Source organism: Schistocerca gregaria, chromosome 1 (assembly GCF_023897955.1).
Source record: "Schistocerca gregaria isolate iqSchGreg1 chromosome 1, iqSchGreg1.2, whole genome shotgun sequence".
Classification (NCBI taxonomy): Eukaryota; Metazoa; Arthropoda; class Insecta; order Orthoptera; family Acrididae; genus Schistocerca; species Schistocerca gregaria.
Window position 1 is genome coordinate 191,357,749 of NC_064920.1, and position 26,379 is coordinate 191,384,127.

Genomic DNA, 26,379 nt, shown 5'->3' on the forward strand with positions numbered 1-26,379 from the left:
CATTGTCATGCTTAGAGAAAGAAAATACTCTGAAACTAGAGTGCCATATGGTACAATAAAAGGGCAGTGGACTTCATCCTTGTAGAATTCTTGGATGTCTGCTTGGTTTACATCAGAAGTTCTCCACAATATTTCAGAAACAAGTTTACTTGTTCATAAGCTCAAAGAAACAAGGATGAGACTTTTTATCTGATATTTTACCAGCTTATTTCGAACATGAAGAATTCTTGCCTGCTGGCTGTGAAATATTGTGGAGAACTTATGACATGACCCAGGCAACACCCAAGAATTCAATAAATTATAAATATGCGGGGAAACATCAGATAGCAGTTTTCATTCTTGTTTCTTTGATCTCGTGAAGGATCATTTGATGTGATGTGGAGGAACTGTTTGTCCACCAATGCTGATCCCTGAACACCATGTGTCTTCCATCACTTGGCATTTTGAGCACAAAAATGTGGTAGTGTTTTATGTTTCACACTTTCTTCAGATGCAAGAGTATCACTTGTCAAGCATCGCATTAATTTATCGCTCATCAATGAACAAAATGAGTTACTGTTCAGTATGTCCACATTTAACCTTTGGCCACAAACTTTATGCAATGTGGAGTTGGGACACACACGTAGACCTACACTATGTGATCCAATGTATCCGGACACCCCCAAAAAACATACATTTTTAATATCAGGTGCATTGTGCTGCCACCTACTGCAAGGTACTCCATATCAGTGACTTCAGCAGTCATTAGACACTGTGAGAGAGCAGAATGGGGTGCTCCATGGAACTCACAGACTTAGAACATGGTCAGGTGATTGGGTGTCACTTGTCATACATCTGTATACAAGATTTCCATACTCCTAAACATCCTTAGGTGCACTGTTTCCAATGTGATGATGGAGTGGAAACGTGAAGGGACATGTACAGTACAAAAGTGTACAAGCTGACTTCGTGTAATAGGCAGACATCTATCCAAACCATCACACAGGAATACCCAAACTGCAGCAGGATCCACTGCAAGTACTATGACAATTAGGTGAGAGGTGAGAAAACTTGGATTTCATGGTCAAGTGGCTGCTCAGAAGCCACACATCATGCTTGTAAATGCCAAACGATGCCTTTCTTGGTGCAAGGAGTATAAACATTGGATGATTGAACATTGGAAAAACATTGAGTGCTGTTGAATCACGGTACGCAATGTGGTGATCTGATGGCAGGGTGTGGGTATGGCGAATACCTGGTAAACATCATCTGCCAGTGTGTGTAGTGCCAACAGTAATATTCGGAGGTGGTGGTATTATGGTGTGGTCGTGTTTTTCATGGAGGGGGCTTGCACCCCTTGTTTTGTGTGGCACTATCACAGCACAGGCCTACATTGATGTTTCAAGTACCTTCTTGCTTCCTCCTGTTGAAGAGCAATTTGGGGATGGTGACTGCACTGTTCATAATGCACGGCCTGTGGCGGAGTGGTTACATGACTATAACATCCCAGTAATGGACTGGCCTGCACAGAGTCCTGACTTGAATCCTATAGAATGTCTTTGGGATGTTTTGGAAAGCATACTTTGTGCCAGGCCTCACCAACCACCATTGATACCTCTCCTCAGTGCAGCACTTCATGAAGAATGGGCTTCCATTCCCCAAGAAACCTTCCAGCACCTGACTGAATGTATTTTTGATCACATAGTGTAACTATGGGCAAAAGTGACACATTCTGCAAGGACATTAATGGATAGTTTGAATTCAGCCTATTCCTGTGTGTAAGACTTTCTATAGCCAAACTGCATTCTATGTTTGATCCTGACAGGACATGAGCAAGTGGTTAGATTGAGTAGTTATTCATTGGTAACCCTAACTGCATTCTCCTAAAGATCACCTGCCATCTGAAAGAAAGCCTACAACTGTTTACTTACTGTATGACTCAGCAGTATCCATTCTACAAATAGATCACCATGCCCTTGAACCCATTGAGTGATGTTGCTGTCAAAATGCATCACATCTACTAATATCAAAATGAGCACTAACCCTAAATTTTTGGAGTTCCATTATTTCAGCTAGACCCTACTTACCTTTCTCTTGAAATTGATGTGTTTAGATGAGTTGAACAACATTTTTCCAGTTCTTATAACAATACTGAGATTTCATACTTAAAAATGCACCAGACATAACATTACCTCCAGTGTTTATAAGGAGATCGGAAAGATTCTGTAATTATTTTAAGCAGTGCATGTGCTAAAATTAAAAAAAAATAAAATAAAAATATCAAATTGCATGCATCTTCCTACCATTTTTACTCATTCAACTACTGTCTTCAGACAAAAAAGCTAGTGAACTTAAACTATTTTTCATGACTTTTTTATTACCTTTGATTTAACATCATTAACACATATATACTATACACTGATGATAGTTAATGAATTCTATATTACACCTGGAGACAGACTAATTTGTTATGTGCTGCAGCTATGGCATTTGCAGTTGCTCCAGTGGTTAATGAGCTGTGTTTATGAATAAGGGTCTGAGATAACAGTGTACATCATAACAGTAATATATTTTGACAATACATAATACATATGAAGTGATACTAAAATATGAATATGTATATAAAACTATCATCACATTATGACATTTCAGAAGCAGCTGCAAATGCTTGTACAACACCTGTTGGAGAACCTAATGAAGGTCAACTGAATTAAATATTTCTCTTTGTGAGTGTCCTGATTTTAGTTTTTTGAGGCTACAAAGCAGTATATCAACATTTTTCATAGCATTACAAAAATACAAAATAAAATGACCAGAAAATATGCATTGACTTGTGCTGTTACCTAAACATCCATCATCTTGTATACAAGCTGCAATATAAACATGCAGAAAGATGATTGTTTTATTGATACTCTCTTGGTATCCTATGTACATGTTATTTCCCAGTAGTTAAAACCTTGTCTCTAACTTCTAATAACTTTTGAGCTTTCAGCACATGGCAAAAGGCCATACTGATTGTTCTTTACCTAAAATTGGTAAACTGCACAGGTTCAGTTTTAATCCAGTGATTGACATCATGAGTAGCAATTGTTTCTTAAAAAACATCTAGACAATTTATTTTTATTTTGTTTACATGAACAAAAAATAAATTTAATATCATTTTTGTTAAAGCATTAAAATTATATTTTTGGTAAGTACTGTATTAGATTTAAAGTGCTTAATGAATTGTCAAACTCCTTGGAAAATTCACAACTCATAGGATGCAGACATTTGAAACAAGAAGTTTTTTATCCTGGAGTACCTATCTGTTCAGTTTAAAATAAACAGCATTATGGACTATGCATTACACAGGAAAGTAACATAAATGCAAATAATTATATGTGTAATTTCAGCTTAGAGCACAGCTTTGTCTGATTTAATTTTTGTTTTACAAATTTCATAAGTTAACCAATCCTAGTGTAGACAAATAACAAGCAGAATAATTTACAGAACACTGAGATATTGCCTAATACAGTATTTACTTTGTAATCACATTACATGCATTGCACACTCTTATGTAGTTCCAAATTTCCTCGTCATTCTCATGTTACAGTTACACTTTAGAAAAATTTGGTGTGTTTTTCAGATTTCAAAAAATAAATATACGCTAAGTACATATAAATGAAAATGGAAAGTATTTCTTTCACAGAAGATTACATAAAAGGCTTCTATAACATTTAATAGGGATAAATATTTGTAGCTGCCATTATGTTGGCCTAAACAGCAACTTTTGCTTAAATGGCATTAACAAAAATCAATAATACAACAACAAACAAAAACACATCAGTCTAACAAGCTATCTGTTGAGGCATAAACAAACAATATTCTTTATTCTTCACTTAAGACAACTGCAAAAAATGTATCAGATGTCATTCATGACTGCAACACCATCATCTAGCACCATGATGTCATATCCAGTTATAGGAGAGGACAAATATACCTCATAGAAAATATCATTACTGTAGTGTCAATATATTGCCCTGTATTTCCATTGAAACTTTTTGCTTATGGTAATAAAGTATTGACTGTTGTAGTCTTACACAAGAAATCATAAAACTTGAAGGGATGTGCACAAAAATAGTCTTGTACAATGATCATGTAATACTCGTAAATAACACTTTTCTTGTTTTGCTCTAACAAACAGAATGTTTATTCTACATAGGATACACAACAACGTGTTATTTATTTTCAATGGAGTAGAATGTCACTCTAGTGAATTCACATCCAAGGACAATCAACAAAATCAACTGTCACACATGAATGGCAAATTCATCTACATTGGACATAGCTTTTGGAAACATGAGTAAACCACTCACAAATGTGAAATAATTTAATTTTTAATTAAATCCATTGCTGCATATACCACATTTGTCTTCATTGTAGCATTTAAGAGTGGTGTTAATACAGACATCTCCCAAAGAAAACGATCTATTACAACACTGACCTATAGCATTGAGGATTACAATACTTACAAGTCTGTATAAACTATTAATCACAACACAGTTGAATTCGTTGATATTTTATGCCTACAATCAATTGCACAGATGCACTTGCAGGTCGGGGATCACAGGTTCAGACACAAGTAGTCACACCAGCATAGATGCACAAAATTAGCTGATAATCATTAAAAAAGGTAGCATGGGTAACAACCCAAGTATCTGGTGTCAAAGACACTACTGTTGAGTCAAATACATGCTAAGATCACTGCATACTAATTCATTCACAGCACTATTTCACGATAATGCCAACTGACTCACACATTATCCGTAAATGGTAGGATCAATAATCAATTTTCTCAGCATCAACCTGCAGATCATATTAATTTGTTTGTTAAATTCAGATGGGTGTAGGCAGTACAGTAAAGTCTTGTAGAGCAGATTTCACAGTTTCATACAATGGTCGATTACCTTCGGCATCACAGTAACCATCGGAAGTACATAGGGTCTGAAGCTTACTGAGGTAGCTGTCAAAATTATCATGAACCAACTTTTCTCCAGGAGCAGGTCCAATTCCTGGTTGTCCACTACCTCCACCAGGTAATCTCACATGCTCCAGTAAAGTAATAACATTATTTCGAAGGTTTTCGTAGTATTCATTTAAATTGTTGTTGCGTTGGCTAATCATCTGGTTCTCCTGAAATGATAAATATTTGTTACAGTTAAGGTGGTGAGAGGGGGCTAAAGAAAACCAATGGTCACACTGGTGGTTCATTGTCTGAACTCCTTAAAAATAAACTAATAAAACAGTACAGTAATGTCACTAGGACTTGTGAACAACAACAAGCCACATATGTGCATAAATGTAAAGATAAAACGATCATAAGATGTAAATACTCCAGTCAGTGGTGTTCATCATCTTGTGAAAGTAAACAGCATCAAACAGTAGAAATGTCATGAGATTAAAAACCGAGAGCTTCTAAAAGCTGTATTTTCTAACTTATGTAACTTTGTAACATTGTTTACTCTTTTTTCACTTAAACAAGTGCTCATTTGTAACCATTATGAGTAAAGAAACATGAAAATAATTTAACACAATGTACTTAAAAACAAATTCAGGTCAATGGAGAAGCAGACTTTCGGTCATTAAAGATTAAATAAGACTGAACACCAGAATATGGTATCTTACACTCCCAAAATTACTAATGCATGTATGCCCATTAAATGCAAACGGATTGTGTTAGTTTTTACTGTCTCATAAGTAGCAGGATAATCCGAGATACCACAGACTTTAGCATTGGACAAAGAGTTGGAAATGAATTAGCAGTTATCTTATTACAGAAACTGTAATAAAGTACATGTGCCATGTGTTAAAGAAACAAAAAACTATACTTACTTAATTAAATTAAAGTTTGAAACAAGGATCTGAGTTTATAGATGGATGATGATGTCCACATAATTAACTTTTTGAATTCCATTCTTTTAGCCTCTGTTGTTGAAGTTGTTGTTATTGTTGTGTTCTTCAGTCCGGAGACTGGTTTGATGCAGCTCTCCATGCTACTCTATCCTGTGAAAGCTTCTTCATCTCCCAGTACCTACTGCAACCTACATCCTTCTGAATCTGCGTAGTGTATTCATCTCTTGGTCTCGCCACGCTGCCCTACAATACTAAATTGGTGATCCCTTGATGCCTCAGAACATGTCCTACATGTTCTACCAACTGATCCCTCTTATAGTCAAGTTGTGCCACAAATTTCTCTTCTCCCCAGTTTTATTCAGTACTGCTTCATTACTTATGTGATCTATCCATCTGATCTTCAGCATTCTTCTGTAGCTCCACAATGGAGGGGTATCTGTCAAGAGGCCATACAAATATGTGGTTCCTGAAGATGGGCAGCAGACTTTTCAGTAGTTGCAGGGGCAACAGTCTCGATAACTGACTGATCTGGCCTTGTAACATCAACCATAACGACCTTGCTGTGCAGGTACTGTGAATGGCTGAAAGCACGGGGAAACTACCGCCATATTTTTTTTCCGAGGGCGTGCAGCTCCACTGTATGGTTAAATGATGCTTGGGTAAAATATTCTAGAGGTAAAATAGTCCCCCATTTGGATCTCCTGGCAGGGACTACTTAGGATGGCGTTGGTATCTGGAGAATAAAACTGGCATTGTACAGATTGTGTCATGAAATGTCAGATCCCTTAATTGGGCAGGTAGGTCAGAAAATTTAAAAAGGGAAATGGATAGCTTAAAGATAGATAGAGTGGGATTTAGTGAAGTTCAGTGGGAGAAGGAACAGGTTCTGGTCAGATGAATACAGGTTTATAAATACAAAAGCAAATACGGGTAATGCAGGGGTAGGTTTAATAATGAATAAGAAAATAGGAGTACAGATAATCTAATATGAACAGCATTTGAATGCATTATTGTAGCCAAGATAGACACAAAGACCACATCCACAGTAGTACAAGTTTATTTGCCAACTAGCTCGACAGATGAGGAAGATATCGAGGAAACATGTGATTTGATAAAAGAAAATATTCAGATAGTTAAGGGAGATGAAAATTTAATAGTCATGGGGGACTCGAATTCAATAGCAGGAAAAGCAAGAGAAAGAAAAGAAATAGGTTAATACAAACTGTAGGTAAGGAATGAAAGGGGATGCTGCCTGGTAGAATTTTGCACAGACTGTAATTTAATCATAGCTAACACTTGGTGTAAGAATCATGAAAGAAGGCTGTATAAAGAACCATAAAAGAATGTTGTATATGTGGAAGAGACCTGGAGACACTGCAAGATTTCAGTTTGGTTATGTATTGGTAAGACAGAAATTTTGAAACCAGGTTTTAAATTGTAAGACATTTCCAAGGGCACAATTATGAACTGCTGATTAAAACTGAAGAAACTGCAAAAAGGCAGGAATTTAAGGAGACTGGACCTTGATAAACTGAAAGAACCAGGGGTTGTAGAGAGTTTCAGAGAGATCATTCGTGACCATTTGATAAGAACAGGGGAAAGGAATACAATAGAAGAAGAATGGGTAGGTTTGGGAGATGAAATAGTGAAGACAGCAGAGGATCAAATACGTCAAAAGACAAGACTAGTAGAAATCCTTGGGTAATACAAGAGATAATGAATTTATTTAATGAAAGGAGAAAACATAAAAATGCAGTAACTGAAACAGGTTAATGGGAATACAAACATCTATGCAATGAGATCGAAAGGAAGTGCAAAATGGCTAAGTAGGAGGACAAATATAAGGATCTAGAAGCATATATTCTGCTTACAGGAAAATTAAAAAGACCTTTGGAGAAAAGAGAACCATCCTTATGAATATCATGAGCTCAGATGGAAAACCAGTCTTAAGCAAAGAAGGGAAAGCAGAAAGGTGGAGCAAATATGTGGAGCGTCTATACAAGTGATATTTAATTGACGACAATATTATGGAAATGGGAGAGGATGTAGATAATGGTGAGAAGGGAGATATGATACTGTGTGAAGAATTTGACAAAGCACTGAAGTTGAAACAAGGCCCCAGGAATAGACCACATTGCGTTAGAGCTACTGACAGCCTTCGGAGAGCCAGCCATGACAAAACTGTACCATGTAGGAGACAGGCAAAATACTCTCAGGTTCAAGAAGAATATAATAATTCCAATTACAAAGAAAGCAGGTGCTGACAGGTGTGAAAATTACCGAATATCAGTATAAGTCATAGTTGCAAAATGCTAACATGAATTCTTTGTGGAAGAATGGAGAAACTGGTAGAAATCAACATCAGGAAAGATCAGTTTGGATTTCAGAGACATGTAGGAACATGTGAGGCAATACTGACACTATGATTTATCTTAGGAGGTAGGTTAAGGAAAGGCAAATCTATGTATATAGCATTTGTAGACTTAGAGAAAGCTTTTGACTGGAATACTCCCTCTAAAATTCTGAGGGTAGCAGGAATAAAATACTTGGAGTGAAGGGCTATTTACAGCTTGTACAGAAACCAGATGGCAGTTATTAGGTTCAAGGGAATGAAAGGAAAGCAGTGGTTGAGAAGGGAGTGAGACAGAGTTGTAGCCCATTCCTGATGTTATTAAATCTGTATATTGAGCAAACAGTAAAGGAAACAAAAGAAAAATTTGAAGTAGGAATTAAAGTTCTGGGAGAAGAAATACAAACTTTGAGGTTTGCCAGTGACATTGTAATTTTGTCAGAGACAACAAAATACTTGGAAGAGCAGTTGAAGGGAATGGACAGGGCCTTGAAAGGAGGATATAAGATGAACATCAACAAAAGCAAACTGCGGATAATTAAACACGGTGTAATTAAATCAGGTGATGCTGTGGGAATTAGATTAGGAAATGAGACACTTAAAGTAGTAAAGGAGTTTTGCTTATTTGGGCAGCAAAATAACTGATGACGACCGAAGTATGGAGGATGTGAAATGTAGACTGGCAATGGCAAGAAGTGTTTCTGAAGAAGAGAAATTTGTTAACATCGAGTATAGTTTTGTGTGTCAGGAAGTGGTTTCTGAAACTATTTATATGGAGTGCAGCCATGAATGGAAGTGAAACATGATTAACAGTTTAATCAAGAAGGGAATAGAAGTTTTCGAAATGTGTTGCTACAGAAGACTGCTGAAGATTAGATTGATAGATCATGCAACTAATAAGGAGGTAGTGAATATAATTGTGGAGAAGGGAAATTTGTGTTACAACCTGACTAAAAGAAGGGGTCAGTTGGTAGGGCACATTCTGAGGCATCAGGAGATCACCAATTTAGTACTGTGAGGAAGTGGGGAGGGGGTTAAAATCACAGAGGAGACCAAGAGATGAATACAACAAGCAGATTCAGATTACTTGCAGTAATTACTTGGAGATGAAGAGGCTTGCACAGGACAGCGTAGCATCAAGAGCTGCGTCAAACCCTTTGGACTGAAGACCACAACAGCAACATCACTAGAAACTGTTACATCTAGGTGTCTGTATGAGTTGGCTAATTCCAGCTGTGACTCATTGATATAATAGTCATAGGGTACATTTTTTTCATTTTTTGAAGTGAACAATTTTACATTTTTGAACATTTGAAGCAAGTTACCAATCTTTACACCACTTTCAGTCAAGATTTGACTGAATATTTATGCAACTTCTTTCAGACAGTACTTCATTATAGGTAACTGAATCATCTTCAAAAAGTTTGAGGTTACCATTAATATTGTGTGCAAGGTCATTAATGTACAACATTAACAGCAAGGGCCCCAACACATTTCCCTGGGACACACCTGAAGTTGGTTCTACAATACTGTGTACTCCCTACCAAATCCAAAATAAAATACTGTGTACTCCCTACCAAAAAGTCCTCAATCCAGCCATAATTTCACTTGATACCCCACGTGATTGTACCTTTAACGATAAGCATTGGTATGGTACTGAGTCAAAGGCTTTCCGGAAATCACGAAATACTGCATCTACCTGACTGCCTTCATCCAAAGTTTCAGTATGTCACGTGAGAAAAGTGTGAGTTGGGTTTCACATGACTCATGTTTTTGCAATCCATTCTTGTTAACAAGAAGGTCATTCTGTTTGAGATACCTCATTATGTTTGAGCACAGAATATGTGTCAAGATTCTACAACATATCACTGTCAAGGATACTGGACGGTAGTTTTGTGGATCACTTCTACTAGCCTTCTTGTACATGACCGAGACCTATTCTTTTTTCCAAAAACTGGGCACTGTTTTTTGTTCGATGGATAAACATTAGATTACAGTATGAAGAGGGGCTAACTTAGCCACATATTCAGTAGAGAATCTGTTAAGGATTCCATTGGGTCCTGGAGTTTTGTTCAGTTTTAATGATTTCAGCTGTTTGTTAATGTCACTGACGCTAATACTTATTGCACTCATCTTTTCATTGGTTCACCGATTAAATTATGGCAGTTGTCCTTTGTGGAGGAACATTTGAAATTGGAGTTAAGCATTTCAGCTTCTGCTTTGCTACCCTAGTTTCAGTTCCTGCCTAATCGCTAGGGACTGGAAACTAACTTTGTTGCCACTAACAGCATTTACATACAACCAGTATTTCTTTGGGTTTTGCAAAGATCATTTGACAATATTCTGCTACAGTGGTCACTGAAGACTTGAAGCATTGCTCTTTTGAGAGTAAGATGCATTTCATTCAGCTTCTCTCTATCTGTAGCCCAATGCTTTGTTTTCACCTGTTTCTTTAGTACTCTCTTTACAGAGACTGTGTACCATGGAGGGTCTCTTCCACTAGGAACTGTTCTACTAGGTACATATCTGTTGACTGTATGGTCATTTATTCTTTTAAACTTGAGGCTTAGTTCCTCTACATACCCCTACCTGTGCTGAAAGTTTCAAGTTCCTCACTGAGATATGACACTACTGATTTTTTAGCTAGTTGACTGAACTTATATATCTTTCTGCTTGGTTTAGTTGCTCTTTGTACTTAAGTAATCATTGTTGCTGCAACTACAGCATGGTCATTTATATCCCTCAAAGGGGTCAGGTCTATTTTTTGCCATTAGATCCAATATTTTCCATCATGACTGGAAGTTCCAAACTGGGCAGTTTTCAGAGAAGGCTTTTAGTAATGTTTCACAGGATATCTTATCATGCCCACCACTAATAAAACGGTTATTTTCCCAATGGATTGTTGGATGATTACAGTCTCCACCAATGATTAAGGTATAAATGGGAAACCGAGTTCGAGTCTCGATCCAGCACACAGTTTTAATCTGCCAGGAAGTTTCATACCAGCACACACTCTGCTGCAGAGTGCAAATCTGATTCTGGAAACATCCCCTATGCTGCAGCTAAGCCATTTCTCTGCAATATCCTTTCTTTCAAGAGTGCTAGTCCTGCATAGTTCACAGCAGAGCTTCTGTAAAGTTTGGAAGGTAGGAGAAGAGGTACGGGCAGAAGTAAAGTTGTGAGGATGAGGCGAGAGTCATGCTTGGGTAGCTCAGTCGGTAGAGCACTTGCCTGCGAAAGTCAAAGGTCCCGAGTTTGAGTCTCAGTCCGGCACACAATTTTAATCTGCCAGGAAGTTTCCTACCAGTGCACACTCCACTGCAGAGCGAAAATCTCATTCTGGATTAAAATTTTCATTTATGTTTTTTACATTCTTTTTAACATACATACAGATTTCTAATATGTACATACAAGGAAGTGGGAGGTCTGATGACTTTTGTAAGAGGGTTTGTAAGAATCTGTTTGTCAAGCATGTTGCATTGCTCTTCCAGTTCTTTTCTGGGTAAGGAAAAGGAGTGAACTAGGTGGTGTATTACACCACAATATAGTTTTGTACAGTGGGATGCTACAGAATTTAGCAAAGTAGGCAATTTGGGCAGTGTTAAAACTTGCTTTAACACAGAGTAACTGTAGATTATAACATATTTTATTCAGTGTTCCATTCATTTTGTTTATATGTGTATGACATTTGAAGTTATTTCGAAGCCCTATGCTTAAAAACTTTGTTTCCAGAGGTGATGGAAGTTTGCTGGAGTTCTTTGTCACACTGATATTTCTCTTAAAATTGTCTATGTAGATGTGCAGTAGTTTTATTTACAGCAGTTTGTAATTGGTTTTTTGTATTTACTGTAATAAGGATGCTTATGTCAGCTACAAAAAAGTATTTGTTTGTGACACAATGTTTAGGTCTTAATTGTTTCTATAGAGCACAAAGAGGATTGGTAGGTGCAATCACACAGAGGGCTATCTGTTGAGAGGCCAGACAAATGTGTGGTTCCTGAAGAGGGGCAGCAGCCTTTTCAGTAGTTGCAGGGGCAACAGTCTGGATGCTTGACTGATCTGGCCTTGTAAGACTAACTAAAACGGCCTTGCTGTGCTGGTACGGTGAAGGTCTGAAAGCAAGGGGAAACTACAGCCGTAATTTTTCCTGAGGGCATGCAGCTTTAATGTATCATTAAATGATGATGGCGTCGTCTTGGGTAAAATATTCCGGAGGTAAAATAGTCCCCCATTCGGATCTCCGGGCGGGGACTACTCAGGAGGACGTCATTATCAGGAGAAAGAAAACTGGCGTTCTACAGATCGGGACATGGAATGTCAGATCCCTTAATCGAGCAGGTAGGTTAGAAAATTTAAAAAGGAAAATGAATAGGCTTAAGTTAGATATTGTAGGGATTAGTGAAGTTCAGTATCAGGAGGTACAAGACTTTTGGTCAGGCGAATACAGGGTTATAAATACGAAATCAAATAGGGGTAATGCAGGAGTAGGTTTAATAATGAATAAAAAAAATAGGAGTGCACGTAAGTTACTACAAATACCATAGCGAACGCCTTATTGTGGCCAAGATAGACACGAAGCCCACGCCTACTACAGTAGTACAAGTTTATATGCCAACTAGCTCTGCAGATGATGAAGAAATAGAAGAAATGTATGATGAAATAAAAGAAATTATTCAGATAGTGATGGGAGCCATGGGTGACTGGATTTCAGTAGTAGGAAAAGGGAGAGAAGGAAACATAGTAGGTGAATATGGATTGGGGCTAACAAATGAAAGAGGAAGCCGCCTGTTAGAATTTTGCACAGAGCACAACTTAATCATAGCTAACACTTGGTTCAAGAATAATAAAAGAAGGTTATATACATGTAAGAAGCCTGGAGGTACTGACAGGTTTCAGATAGATTATATAATGGTAAGACAGAGATTTAGGAACCAGGTTTTAAATTGTAAGACATTTCCAGGGGCAGATGTGGACACTGACCACAATTTATTAGTTATGAACTGTAGAATAAAACTGAAGAAACTGCAAAAAGTTGGGAATTTAAGAAAATGGATCTGGATAAACTGACTAAACCAGAGTTTCAGGGAGAGCATAAGGGAACAATTGACAGGAATGGGGGAAAGAAATACAGTAGAAGAAAAATGGATAACTTTGAGAGATGAAGTAGTGAAGACAGCAGAGGATCAAGTAGGTAAAAAGACGAGGGCTAGTAGAAATCCTTGGGTAGTAGAAGAAATATTGAATTTAATTGATGAAAAGAGAAACTATAACAATGCAGTGAATGAAGCAGGCAAAAAGGAATATAAACGTCTCAAAAATGGGATCGACAGGAAGTACAAAATGGCTAAGCAGGGATGGTTAGAGGACAAATGTTAGGATGTAGAGGCTTATCTCACTAGGGGTAAGATAGATACTGCCTATAGGAAAATTAAAGAGACGTTTGAAGAAAAGAGAACCACTTGTATGAATATCAAGAGCTCAGATGGAAACCCAGTTCTAAGCAAAGAAGGGAAAGCAGAAAGGTGGAAGGATTACATAGAGGGTCTATACTAGGGCGATGTACTTGAGGACAATATAATGGAAATGGAAGAGGATGTAGATGAAGATGAAATGGGAGATATGATACTGCGTGAAGAGTTTGACAGAGCACTGAAAGACCTGAGTCGAAACAAGGCCCCCGGAGTAGACAACATTCCATTAGAACTACTGACGGCCTTGGGAGAGCCAGTCCTGACAAAACTCTGCCATCTGGTGAGCAAGATGTATGAGACAGGCGAAATACCTTCAGACTTCAAGAAGAATATAATAATTCCAATCCCAAAAAAAGCAGGTGCAGACAGATGTGAAAATTACCGAACAATCAGCTGACCTCGGGGAAGATCAGTTTGGATTCTGTAGAAATATTGGAACACGTAAGGCAATACTGACCCTACGACTTATCTTAGAAGCTAGATTAAGGAAAGGCAAACCTACATTTCTAGCATTTGTAGACTTAGAGCAAGCTTTTGACAATGTTGAATGGAATACTCTCTTTCAAATTCTGAAGGTGGCAGGGGTAAAATACAGGGAGCGAATGGCTATTTACAATTTGTACAGAAACCAGATGGTAGTTATAAGAGTCGAGGGACATGAAAGGGAAGCAGTGGTTGGGAAGGGAGTGAGACAGGGTTGTAGTCTCTCCCCGATGTTATTAAATCTGTATATTGAGAAATCAGTGAAGAAAACAAAGGAAAAATTCGGTGTAGGTATTAAAATCCATGGATAAGAAATAAAAACTTTGAGGTTTGCCGATGACATTGTGATTCTGTCAGAGACAGCAAAAGACATAGAAGAGCAGTTAAATGGAATGGATAGTGTCTTGAAAGGAGGATATAGGATGAACATCAACAAAAGCAAAATGAGGATAATGTAGTCGAATTAAGTCGGGTGATGCTGAGGAAATTAGATTAGGAAATGAGACACTTAAAGTAGTAAAGGAGTTTTGCTAAATGGTGAGAAAAATAACTGATGATGGTTGAAGTAGAGAGGATATAAAATGTAGACTGGCAATGGTGAGGAAAGCATTTCTGAAGAAGAGAAATTTGTTAACATCGAGTATAGATATAAGTGTCAGGAAGTCATTTCTGAAAGTATTTGTATGGAGTATAGCCATGTATGGAAGTGAAACATGGACGATAACTAGTTTGGACAAGAAGAGAATAGAAGCTTTCGAAATGTGATGCTACAGAAGAATGCTGAAGATTAGATGGGTAGATCATATAACTAATGAGGAGGTATTGAATAGGATTGGGGACAAGAGAAGTTTGTGGCACAACTTGACTAGAAGAACGGATCGGTTGGTAGGACATGTTCTGAGGAATCAAGGGATCACCAGTTTAGTATTGGAGGGCAGCGTGGAGGGTAAAAACTGTAGAGGGAGACCAAGAGATGAATACACTAAATATATATAGAAGGATGTACGTTGCATTAGGTACTGGGAGATGAAGGAGCTTGCACAGGATAGAGCAGCATGGAGAGCATCAAACCAGTCTCAGGACTGAAGACCACAACAACAACAACAACAGTGTCTGAGAAACATACCCTAATATTTTCCTGCAGTTCATGTTTTATTTGTATTTTCTGTTTCCTTTTTGTCAAGTCAAGTTCTATATGAACCATTTTAGCACAATGCCTCTAATGCCAATAATTGGAGCTTGTCCAGCAGTATGTTGTGGTCCACTATGTTAAAGACTTAAGTCTGAAAAATGGCAGTAGCATTTTGACTTTTGTCCACTGTTTGCAGGGCATTGTGTATAAAATCATAGATAGCACTAGTTGTTGATTTATTTTTCCTAAAATCCATGCTGAGTATTACTGACAATTTTGTTTTTCTCTAAAACTTTAATTAGCCTACTATACATTATTTTTTCTATGATTTTACTAAAGCCTGATTATAAGCCCATAGATCTATAGTTTTCTATATTTGATGTGTCTATGAACAGGGACTACTTTAGCAACTTTTAAACAGTCTGGAAATGAGTGTGTCAGAAAAGATGAATTGAGTATACTTGAAAGAAGCAGTGAAGTGTTTGTAATACATTGTTTTATGATGTAATCAGGAGTACCATCAATTCCAGATGACATTTTCTTAAGAGTTGATGCAACATGGATGATTTCATCAAGAGCTATTCCACAAACATACATCAAAGATGAACATTAGTGCACTTTGTTTTTCTGTTTCTTTCCACTATCTATATTGCCACAGACTATTAAATTGTTTGCAATACCTGCATAGTAACACCTAAAAGATTTGGAATGTGTTGCTGATCAGTTACATTCTTGTTCCCATGGTTCAGAGTGATATTTTCCATTTAAGGGACACTTTATTTGCTTCCTTCTTTATTACTTTTGTTACTGCTTGGCTTTCATGTGCTGACTGTTATGAACTTATCATAGGCCATTCTTTTTGCCTGGGGTGTCACTATTTTGTATATTTGAAGGTATTTCTGAATGTACTGTATCTGTATGATACTGTTTTCCCTGTATCCGAGTAGTTCTCCTTTCCTCACACTTGACATCTGAAAACTGTTGTCATTCATCTCTTTGCTTTTGGAGCTTTGCCTCCTATTACTTGTGTTTTCAGGGGCAATGCATTTTCAAAGTAATCACTGACGATGCCAGAAAATTTCCCAAACTTTTTGTTGGTGTCACCTATTTGGAAAGCTTCCTGCCACCTTTCCCCTGATAATAGTGAACTGAATGTTGTTGTATTATGTGTGCTGAAACTTGTTGCTGCTACGGTTCTTTTGTAGTTCTGTGTGGGCAGCAAGTAGCTCTGGAGGGTGACAACTTGAGTTTCAGAGAAGGAAAGAAGCTACTCACCATGTAGCAGAGATGCTGAGTTGCAGATAGGCACAACAAAAAGAACCTCACAATTATAGATTTCGGCCATTAAGGTCTTTGTCAACAATATACGCACACACACACGACTGCAGTCTCAGGAAACTGAAACCACACTGCAAGGAGCAGCAGCAGTGCATGATGGGAGTGACGACTATGTGGGGGTAAGGAGCAGGCTGGGGCGAGGAGGGGGAGGGATAGTACAGTGCGGGTGGCAGACAGTGAAGTGATGCCGTTAAGGCGGGAAGGGGGGGGCAGGGGGAGTAGGGAGGCAGCAAGTAGCAGAAAAGGATATAAATAAAAAGGAATAAAAAGACTGGGTGTGGTGGTGAAATAACAGCTTTGTAATGCTGGAATGAGAACAAGGAGAAGGCGGGACAGGCGAGGACAGTGAATAATGAAGGTTGAGGCCAGGAGGGTTATGGGAACATAGGGTGCAAGGAATGAGGGGAATGCTTCTCTGTGGCCAGAAGTGGTACTTTGGGATGTGGTGGGAGACTGGAAAGATAAAGCATGGGAGATTTGTTTTTGTACAAGGTTGGGAGGATAAATATGGTCAGTGATTGCTTCCGTGAGACCATTGGTATGTTCCGAGATGGACTGCTCGTCAATGCAAGTGTGACGACCATGACCATGGGTGATTGGGGTGTATGGAAAGCACTTCTTGGTAGGGAATGGGTGGCAGCTCTCAAAGTGGAGGTATTGCTGGTGATTAGTAGGTTTGATATGGACGAGGACTGATGTAACCATCTTTGAGGTGGAGGTCAACATCTAGGTGGATGGCTAGTTGTGTTGAGTAGGACCAGGTGAAGCAAATGGGGGAGAAGTTGTTGAGGTTCTGGAGGAATGTGGATAGGGTGTCCTCACCTTCAATACAGATAGCAAAGATGTCATCAGTGAATCTGGGTGAATCTGGGTGTTTAGGAAGTATTCCCTTGATCACCCACGAACAGGTTGGCATAAAATGGTGCCATGCGGGTGCCCATAGCTGTTCCCTGGATTTTTTTGTAGGTAATGCCTTGTCCATCCTTACACAACCCCTCTCCCAAACTCTTACCTCATGGCTTATATCCCTGTAATAGACCTGGGTGCAATACCTGTCCCATACATCCTCCTACCACTACCTACTCCAGTTCAGTCACTAACATCACGTATCCCATAAAAGGCACAGTTACCTGTGGAACCAGTCATGTGATTTACAAGCTAAGCTGCAACCACTGTGCTGCATTCAACAAGCTGTCTGTCCGCATGAATGTCCACTGACAAACTGTGGCCAAGAAACACGCTGTTGCTGAACACACTGCCAAACATGATATCCTTCATTTCAATGACTGCTTCACAGCATGTGTGATATGTATCCTTCCCACCAACACCAGCTATTCTGAATTGAGCAGGTGAGAACTTTCCCTGCAATACATCCTATGTTCCCGTAACCCTCCTGGGCTCAACATTCGTTAGTCACTGTCCTCACCCATCCAGCCACCTCCCTGTTCCCATTCCAGCACTATATAGCTGTCATTTCACCACCACACCTACTCTTTTTATTTCTTTTTGTTTCTCTCCTTTTCTGTTCCCCCCCCCCCCCCCCTCCCTCCCCTCCCTTCCCACCTATCCCTTGTCCTTCATCTAAATTGCAGCACTTTACTGTCTGCCACCCCCACCATACTATCCCTTCCCCTCCCCACCCCAGCCACATCCTTACCCTCACCCAGTCGACACTCCCATCATGTACTGGTGCTGCTGCTCGCTGTGTGGTTTCAATTGCCTGAGACTGCAGTCGTATGTGTGAGTTGCATTTGCGTGTGTGTGTGTGTGTGTGTGTGTGTGTGTGTGTGTGTGTGTGTGTGTCTATTGTTCACAAGGACCTTAATGGCTGAAAGCTGTAATTGTGAAAATCTTTTAGTTGTGCCTCTGTGCGACTCAGCATCTCCCATCTCCGCTATATGGTGAGTAGCATTTCCTTCTCTAATATTGTTACATTCCTTCCTGAATTTTCCATTGTTTGATTTAATCTCACTGTTTACATTACTGTAACATTAACTACTGTCAGATAACTTTCCTGGTAAATGTTCTTGTTTACCTGCTATCTAAATTGTTCATTTGAATTTTTTGAAAGTGAATGGTTAGTTTTGTCACAAAAAAGTCAATTGCATTTAAATTTCAGTTAAAAAGTAAATAAATACATTTGACTGCAAAATGGGGTCTCCATTTGAAATACTTAAAGAAAATGAATGATACATATTTTACAAAAAAACTTATTACTTGTCTGCCACTCCTATGAAATAATAAGAGAAAGGAAATCAGGGCAACAGTAATAAACTAAAAACTTAAAAATTCATTCATGGCCTATAATACAAAGAGAAAGTAGCTGATCTTCTGCCTATGTCCACACAGTACATCTACACCTGTTTGTAGCCCTTGGAAACTGAGAATTTACATGTCATTTATGATCCTTCAGCACTGGCACATTGTAACACACAAATAATGGTATGATCCTCAATCACAACAAAATTTTTGAGCCAAGTTCCAAAAAATCTGTATCAGTAGGAGAATACTTTCAATTTTTTTCAATGTTAGTACTTCATTACTTTTTGAGAAAAGCAGTAAACAGTACATGAACTAAGTTTTCTTTTATCTATCTATTTTATTTGATGTTTTTAAGTGTATAATGCAAAAGTCTTGGAGTCTTAGCATTTTTCAATCTTTGAGTGACGTCTACATTTATGACTGAAAATAAAAGCAACAAAAAACTGAAAATGGGATATTTCAGAAACCAGTCATTTTGATTGGTCTTAATGGTCAGGTTAAAATAGAGATAAACAAAAGCGATATAACTAAAAACTGGTTCTTTCAGCAATAACTGCCATCCCTAACATCCTGTTGTACCAATTGTAAGGGTTTTTTCCCCATTCCATTCACATGAGAAGTGTGGGAAAAATGATTGTTAAATCCCTCTGTATGTACTGTAACTAATCTAACCTTCTCTTAATATCCCTGTCAGAACAATATGTTATGGGTTGCAGTATATTCCTAGAGTCATCATTTAAAGCTGGATCTTGAAACTTTATTAGTAGACTTTCTCAGAAAAGTTTGTGTCTAGCTTCAAGTTTGTGTCAGTTCAGTTCTTTCAACATCTCTGTGACACTCTCCCATGGGTCAAAAAAACCTCTAATCATTTGTGCTTTCCTTCTCTGTATATGTTCAATGTACCCTGTTAGTCTTATTTTCAATGGGTCCCATGCACTAAAGCAATATTCTAGGATGGTTTGCACAAATGATTTGTAAGCAATCTCCTTGGTTGTCTGATTGCATTTCCCTAATGTTCTACATCTACATCCATACTCCGCAAGCCACCTGACGATGTGTGGCGGAGGGTACCCTGAGTACCTCTATCGGTTCTCCCTTCTGTTCCAGTCTCGTATTGTACGTGGAAAGAAGGATTGTCAGTATGCTTCTGTGTGGGCTCTAATCTCTCTGATTTTATCCTCATGGTCTCTTCGCGAGATATACGTAGGAGGGAGCAATATACTGCTTGACTCTTCGGTGAAGGTATGTTCTCGGAGCTTTAACAAAAGCCCGTACCGAGCTACTGAGCGTCTCTCCTGCAGAGTGTTCCACTGGAGTTTATCTATAATCTCCATAACGCTTTCGCGATTACTAAATGATCCTGTAGCGAAGCGCGTTGCTCTCCGTTGGATCTTCTCTATCTCTTCTATCAACCCTATCTGGTGCGGATCCCACACTGCTGAGCAGTATTCAAGCAGTGGCCGAACAAGCGTACTGTAACCAACTTCCTTTGTTGTCGGATTGCATTTCCTTAGGATTCTTCCAATGAATCTCAGTCTGGCATCTGCTTTACTGACGATTAACTTTATATGATCATTCCATTTTAAATCACTCCTAATGCGTACTCCCAGATAATGTATGGAATTAACTGCTTCCAGTTGCTGACCTGCTATTTTGTAGCTAAATGATAAGGGACCTATCTTTCTATGTATTCGCATCACATTACACTTGTCTACATTGAGATTCAATTGCCGGTCCCTGCACCATGCGTCAATTCGCTGCAGATCCTCCTGCATTTCAGTACAATTTTCCATTGTTGCAACCTATCAATATACCACAGCATCATCTGCAAAAAGCCTCAGTGAACTTCCGATGTCATCCACCAGGTCATTTATGTATATTGTGAATAGCAACGGTCCTATGACACTCCCCTGCGGCACACCTGAAATCACTCTTACTTCGGAAGACTTCTCTCCATTGAGAATGACATGCTGTGTTCTGTTATCTAGGAACTCCTCAATCCAATCACACAATTGATCTGATAGTCCGTATGCTCTTACTTTGTTCATTAAACGACTGTGGGGAACTGTGTCAAACGCCTTGCGGAAGTCAAGAAACACGGCATCTACCTGTGAACCCGTGTCTAAGGCCCTCTGAGTCTCGTGGACGAATAGCGCGAGCTGGGTTTCACACGACCGTCTTTTTTGAAACCCATGCTGATTCCTACAGAGTAGATTTCTAGTCTCCAGAAAAGACATTATACTCGAACATAATATGTGTTCCAAAATTCTACAACTGATCGAAGTTAGAGATATAGGTCTATAGTTCTGCACATCTGTTCGACGTCCCTTCTTGAAAATGGGGATGACCTGTGCCCTTTTCCAATCCTTTGGAACGCTTCGCTCTTCTAGAGACCTACGGTACACCGCTGCAAGAAGGGGGGCAAGTTCCTTCGCGTACTCTGTGTAAAATCGAACTGGTATCCCATCAGGACCAGCGGCCTTTCCTCTTTTGAGCGATTTTAATTGTTTCTCTATACCTCTGTCGTCTATTTCGATATCTACCTTTTTGTCAGCTGTGCGACAATCTAGAGAAGGAAGCACAGTGCAGTCTTCCTCTGTGAAACAGCTTTGGAAGAAGACATTTAGTATTTCAGCCTTTAGTCTGTCATCCTCTGTTTCAGTACCATTTTGGTCACAGAGTGTCTGGACATTTTGTTTTGATCCACCTACCGCTTTGACATAGGACCAAAATTTCTTAGGATTTTCTGCCAAGTCAGTACATAGAACTTTACTTTCGAATTCATTGAAAGCCTCTCGCATAGCCCTCCTCACACTACATTTCGCTTCGCGTAATTTTTGTTTGTGTGCAAGGCTTTGGCTATGTTTATGTTTGCTGTGAAGTTCCCTTTGCTTCTGCAGCAGTTTTCTAACTCGGTTGTTGTACCGGCGGTGGCTCTTTTCCATCTCTACCAGTAAACCAAAGTCTACTACTTGCTTTATCCACGACTGTGCCTTGTGATTATTCTGTTTCACATCCCTACAAAGTGTTACACCCAGCTATTCATGTGAGTTTACCAATTCCAACTGTGACTTTTTGATATTTTAGTCATAGGATAGTACATTTTTTTCATATTGTGGAGTGCACACTTCTACATTTCTGAGCATTTAAAGCAAGACTTCACAGAACTTGAAGATCTGACTCAGTACTTGTGCAGCTTCTTTCAGACTGTACTTCATTGCAAATAACTGTGTTATCTGCGAAAAGTATAAGTATACTATCAAAATTGTCTGAAAGGTCATTAATGTACAACATCAGCAGCAAGGGATCCAACACACTTCCCTGGAGTACACCTAAAGTTACGTCTATATCTGTCAATGGCTCTCCATCCAAGATAACTTGCTGTGTCCTCCCTACTGAAAAATCCCCAATCCCTGTATTCATCAAGAATAGGTTTCTACCAGGGAACAGATGATTTTTTTTGTTTTAAATTAAAACACAAAATAAATAATGTTTACAGTGGACACAGAAATATATTACATAATACAAATCAGTGCTGAATGAAAGTTCCACAAAGAGCTCATACTGAACTTGACCTTTACAATCAGAAGCCAGTTACTGAGAACAAAGAAATAAATTGAAAAGTTGCATAACTGAGAGCGAAAATCTGGAAAGATCTAGGACGAAACAGGATTTCCACAACATGATTGATATACGCGACAGTGATTCACAATTAATTATTAAAGACTGCTCCTACATGAATAAGATGAAAGATAGAAATGAAAACACACATAATTAAACAAGAATATCAGACAGCAGGGTTGAAATAAGTCAATAAAACACACACATACACACACACACACACACACACGTATATAAGAATACTTCATGAGGATAGGTCAGGTGGCTGGCCAGGGCCTTGATGAAGAAACTATCCTGGCATATGCCTGAAATGATTTACAAAAACCATAAGAAACGTAAATCACGATGGCTGGACAGAGGTAGTCCATTCTCCCAGTAAAAGGAAGAAAAGGAAAAGAGAGAAATGAAAGAGAATAAGTGGGCACATGTTTGGAAATAAACTCAACAGCAAGGAAAAACTTTACAGATTGTAACATTATAAAGATATAGGACATGGAGAGAATTATGTGAAGAGAAATTGGATTTATGTTCTGTCCTTTTAGTAATTTATGTCTCTTCAATTACATACTGTTTCAGATTTCCCATCTTTCTCATCGTTAATCTCAAAATGAAACCTTCACTCTTGACATTTAAAATGCAAGCATATTTGTCACCTTTGGTGTGCCTAAGATGGCAGAAAGTGTGGCATTTTTTGCCATTCAGTGTAATTTTTGTATGGTAAAATTACAGATTGTGGTAGTTGACACCGACATCAGTTGAGAGTAAAAGATTACAAATCATCCAAAATACAGGGCGTTTGAGAAAGAACTCCCTAGTTTTAACAAGCCCTAGAATCTGTACAAAGTGACATACACTATTCCAGTTTGTGATTTTTGATTCATCAACTCTCCATGTTTGGCTCCCCTACATTTGGCAGGTCTGCTTGATCTTGAGACAGCACCAGTGCTATCTTCTTCTTTTGTTCCCTCAGTTCGTCCAGGCATGTGTGCAGTGCAGTGCAGTGCAGAGCAACTCAGCAACAATGTGTGCTCCACAACAGAAAGCACAGTTTGTTTTTGGCTTGAGAAAACTGAGTCAGTTATAACAGTGCAATGTAATTTTAGATGTCAGTAAGGTGGTGAACCACATACAGCAAAAAATATCCATCTTTGGCTAAAGTTTTTCAAGGAAAACGGTAGTGCTTTAAAATGGGGACGTTTACTGTGACGTGTTGATAGAGTATGTCTTTCCCCAAATGGACGATATTGAGGCAGGAAAGGGGCTTGTGGTTTTCCAACAAGATGTCACTCCACCTCATTACAGTAACCATGTGTATGTGGTCTTGACGTCATTTACATCAATCATCACAATGGTTGGGATGCTTATACCTGAAATTTTGGTGAATAAGTGGCGAGGAGTAGAATCATCTCGATGTGTGAAGGGCAACAAATGGATCCATCATTGAAGTCTACTAACATTAAACAAAACTTGAAGGAATTCTCTTTCATGATATATACTCATTGATGTAATTTCTCATTAATTTCCCCATTACAATTATACTTAAAACTAGGGAATTCTTTTTCAAACACACTGTGTTTTGAAAACCTATAGAGTGCTCTCTCTCTCTCTCTCTCTCTCTCTCTCTCTCTCTCTCTCTCTCTCTCTCTCTCCCGTTTTTCTCTTTCCTTCTTGAGATCACAACATGGACAAGTATCTTCAAGTCTTCAAGCATACAGGTGAAGAAAGGAACATTTAAGTTATAATCTTCTGCCGACATTAAGCATGTTACCAATAAGGAATTATGTCAGTTAGCCCAAAATGAGAAAGGAAGTTGATAATGTCCTTGTACAACTAACCTTTCCCACATTCAACTTATGCTCATCAAGAAAACTATAGAAAACTTAAATAAGGATGATCAGTTTAGAGTCAGAAGCATGCTCTTTCTGAAGAATGAGCCAAATGCCTTAAACAACTGCATGAGCCTACTCTGTGGGTGTGTACTGTTTACAGTGTGAAATGTGTATGAGAACAGTTAAAGAGAATGAATTGTCAAGTATAATGGCCTAACAATGAGAAAGGACACATACTATCTGAGGAAGGAAATTTTAAATATCACAATTTTCATGAGAGGAAGATCAAAAATTATATAAAAGAGGAATTACTAATCGATGATGAAAGATTCTACTACAATTTTCAGATATCATGAAGTCTTGTACAAAATTTGTTTCTTTGACAGCCTCTTTGCATTATTTCCTATCTTATCTGCAGCTTATGTTACTTAGCATATTAGTTAATGCTTTTTATATAATATATTGCAAAGCACAAAGTAAAGTTTGGTATTTCCCTATATGGTTCAAATATGATGGTTGTCAATATTTGTGTGTCATTAGTAATTTGAACCAATGTGAATGTTTGTTTTAGGTTTGCTTTTAGGAGAAAGTGTAGTACTGATAGGTTGGAAATTTCTGGCAGCTTTGTAGTAAAAAGTTAAGAAGAAAAATCTGAGTTCAGAATAAAGTGTTACTGTGAGATGAAGCAGGGGAACTGCTAGAAGCATAAACAGAAAAGTACCCAGGGGCTTCACGATGCAGGCCTTGCAGGTTCTCCCAGCGATCGACCTCCAGACAGGCTGCAGTCAGACGTCTACTCGCCAGCACCTGACGTGTCTGCCACCCCTGTGACATATGCATGGTTTCATTCTCTGTTCTGCAATCATGATCCATTTATTTTTGACTTGAAGCTCGAAAATTTAGTTTTTTAGAAGCCCAAATATATCTTCAAGATGTAAAATCATGTATAATGGAGATAGTGGAAACATCAAAAACAACCCAAACTGAAAAATAGTATTTATTCAGGAACATACACAATCACCGACTTAATGACATATGTTCAATTTCTTTTCATGATAAGAAGCTACAAGACAAACCTGGAATCAAAACTAGAAGTTGAAAAAATGAGTGAATCCTAAGGGAAAGTCTAAATGGTTGTGACTTCTCAAAAGGCAATGAGTTTTAAGGGAAGTCGCAGGAAAACTACTGACAAATGTCACAGAGAAATTGGCACTTCTGCATATTATTGTTTTATGCTGTTGTCGCAGAATGGTCAGTGTACTGAATGAATAAAATATATAATTTTAAAAATCTCACAAAAAACAGCTATACAGAGTTGAAAGAAGTTTTCGCAATTATGGACAACCATGTATTCATTCTCAAACACTCATTTGTTCATCTCTCATTACAGTGGGTCACTTCTGAAGTGAGGCATTTAGTCTGCTATGGTCAAATACTCCATGTAAAACTCAATATGAGCTACAGTCAACTTCACAAATGATGACAGCTGTCTCATAATTTCTGTTTTCTCTATGACTGGAATGTTTATTACCATACCATAACTATGATTAATACTATGGTTGAATAAAATCTGGCTTCAGTCATAAAATATTTATTATTCATCATGTGTTTCAAATGTAGTAGATATTTTCAGGTTCCTTTCCAGTTCTTACATTACTCTTTGTCATTCCTGTACTGCAAATATTTACAGTATACTTTTGTGTATTTTCTCTCACACAAAATCTACAATTAAAACATATACCAGTAGTTGTTTTGATTGTTGTCCTTTTTTTATCAATGGTGGCACTTTAAGGAAATATCTGTAACATACTTTATTCCAATATTAGCCATTAACAAAAAAGAACACCATTAACAAAAATGAAAACAAAATCCTAAATCCATTAATTAACTGCATTGAAAGGTCACTGTAAATGTTTGCAATTCTTATTCATTCCTTCTTCCCTTATTGGACTAGGTATAAATTGCTTCTAGGGCATATATTCCCTTTTTTTAGGCTGCATTTTCTGGATGGGCAGGGCTGAC

The 26,379-nt window shown here is 38.2% G+C and overlaps 1 protein-coding gene across 1 annotated transcript in view; it reads right to left on the reverse strand.

Moving 5' to 3' along the window:
• Positions 1-2,333: 2,333 nt before the first annotated feature.
• Positions 2,334-26,379, reverse strand: part of LOC126337014 (atrophin-1-like) — a 272,907-nt gene continuing 248,861 nt past the window's right edge. Inside the window, exon 19 of the mRNA XM_050001316.1 lies at positions 2,334-5,151. Within this exon, the coding sequence (XP_049857273.1) occupies positions 4,855-5,151 (297 nt within the window). The 3' untranslated portion in view covers positions 2,334-4,854. The remainder of the gene's footprint in view (positions 5,152-26,379) is intronic.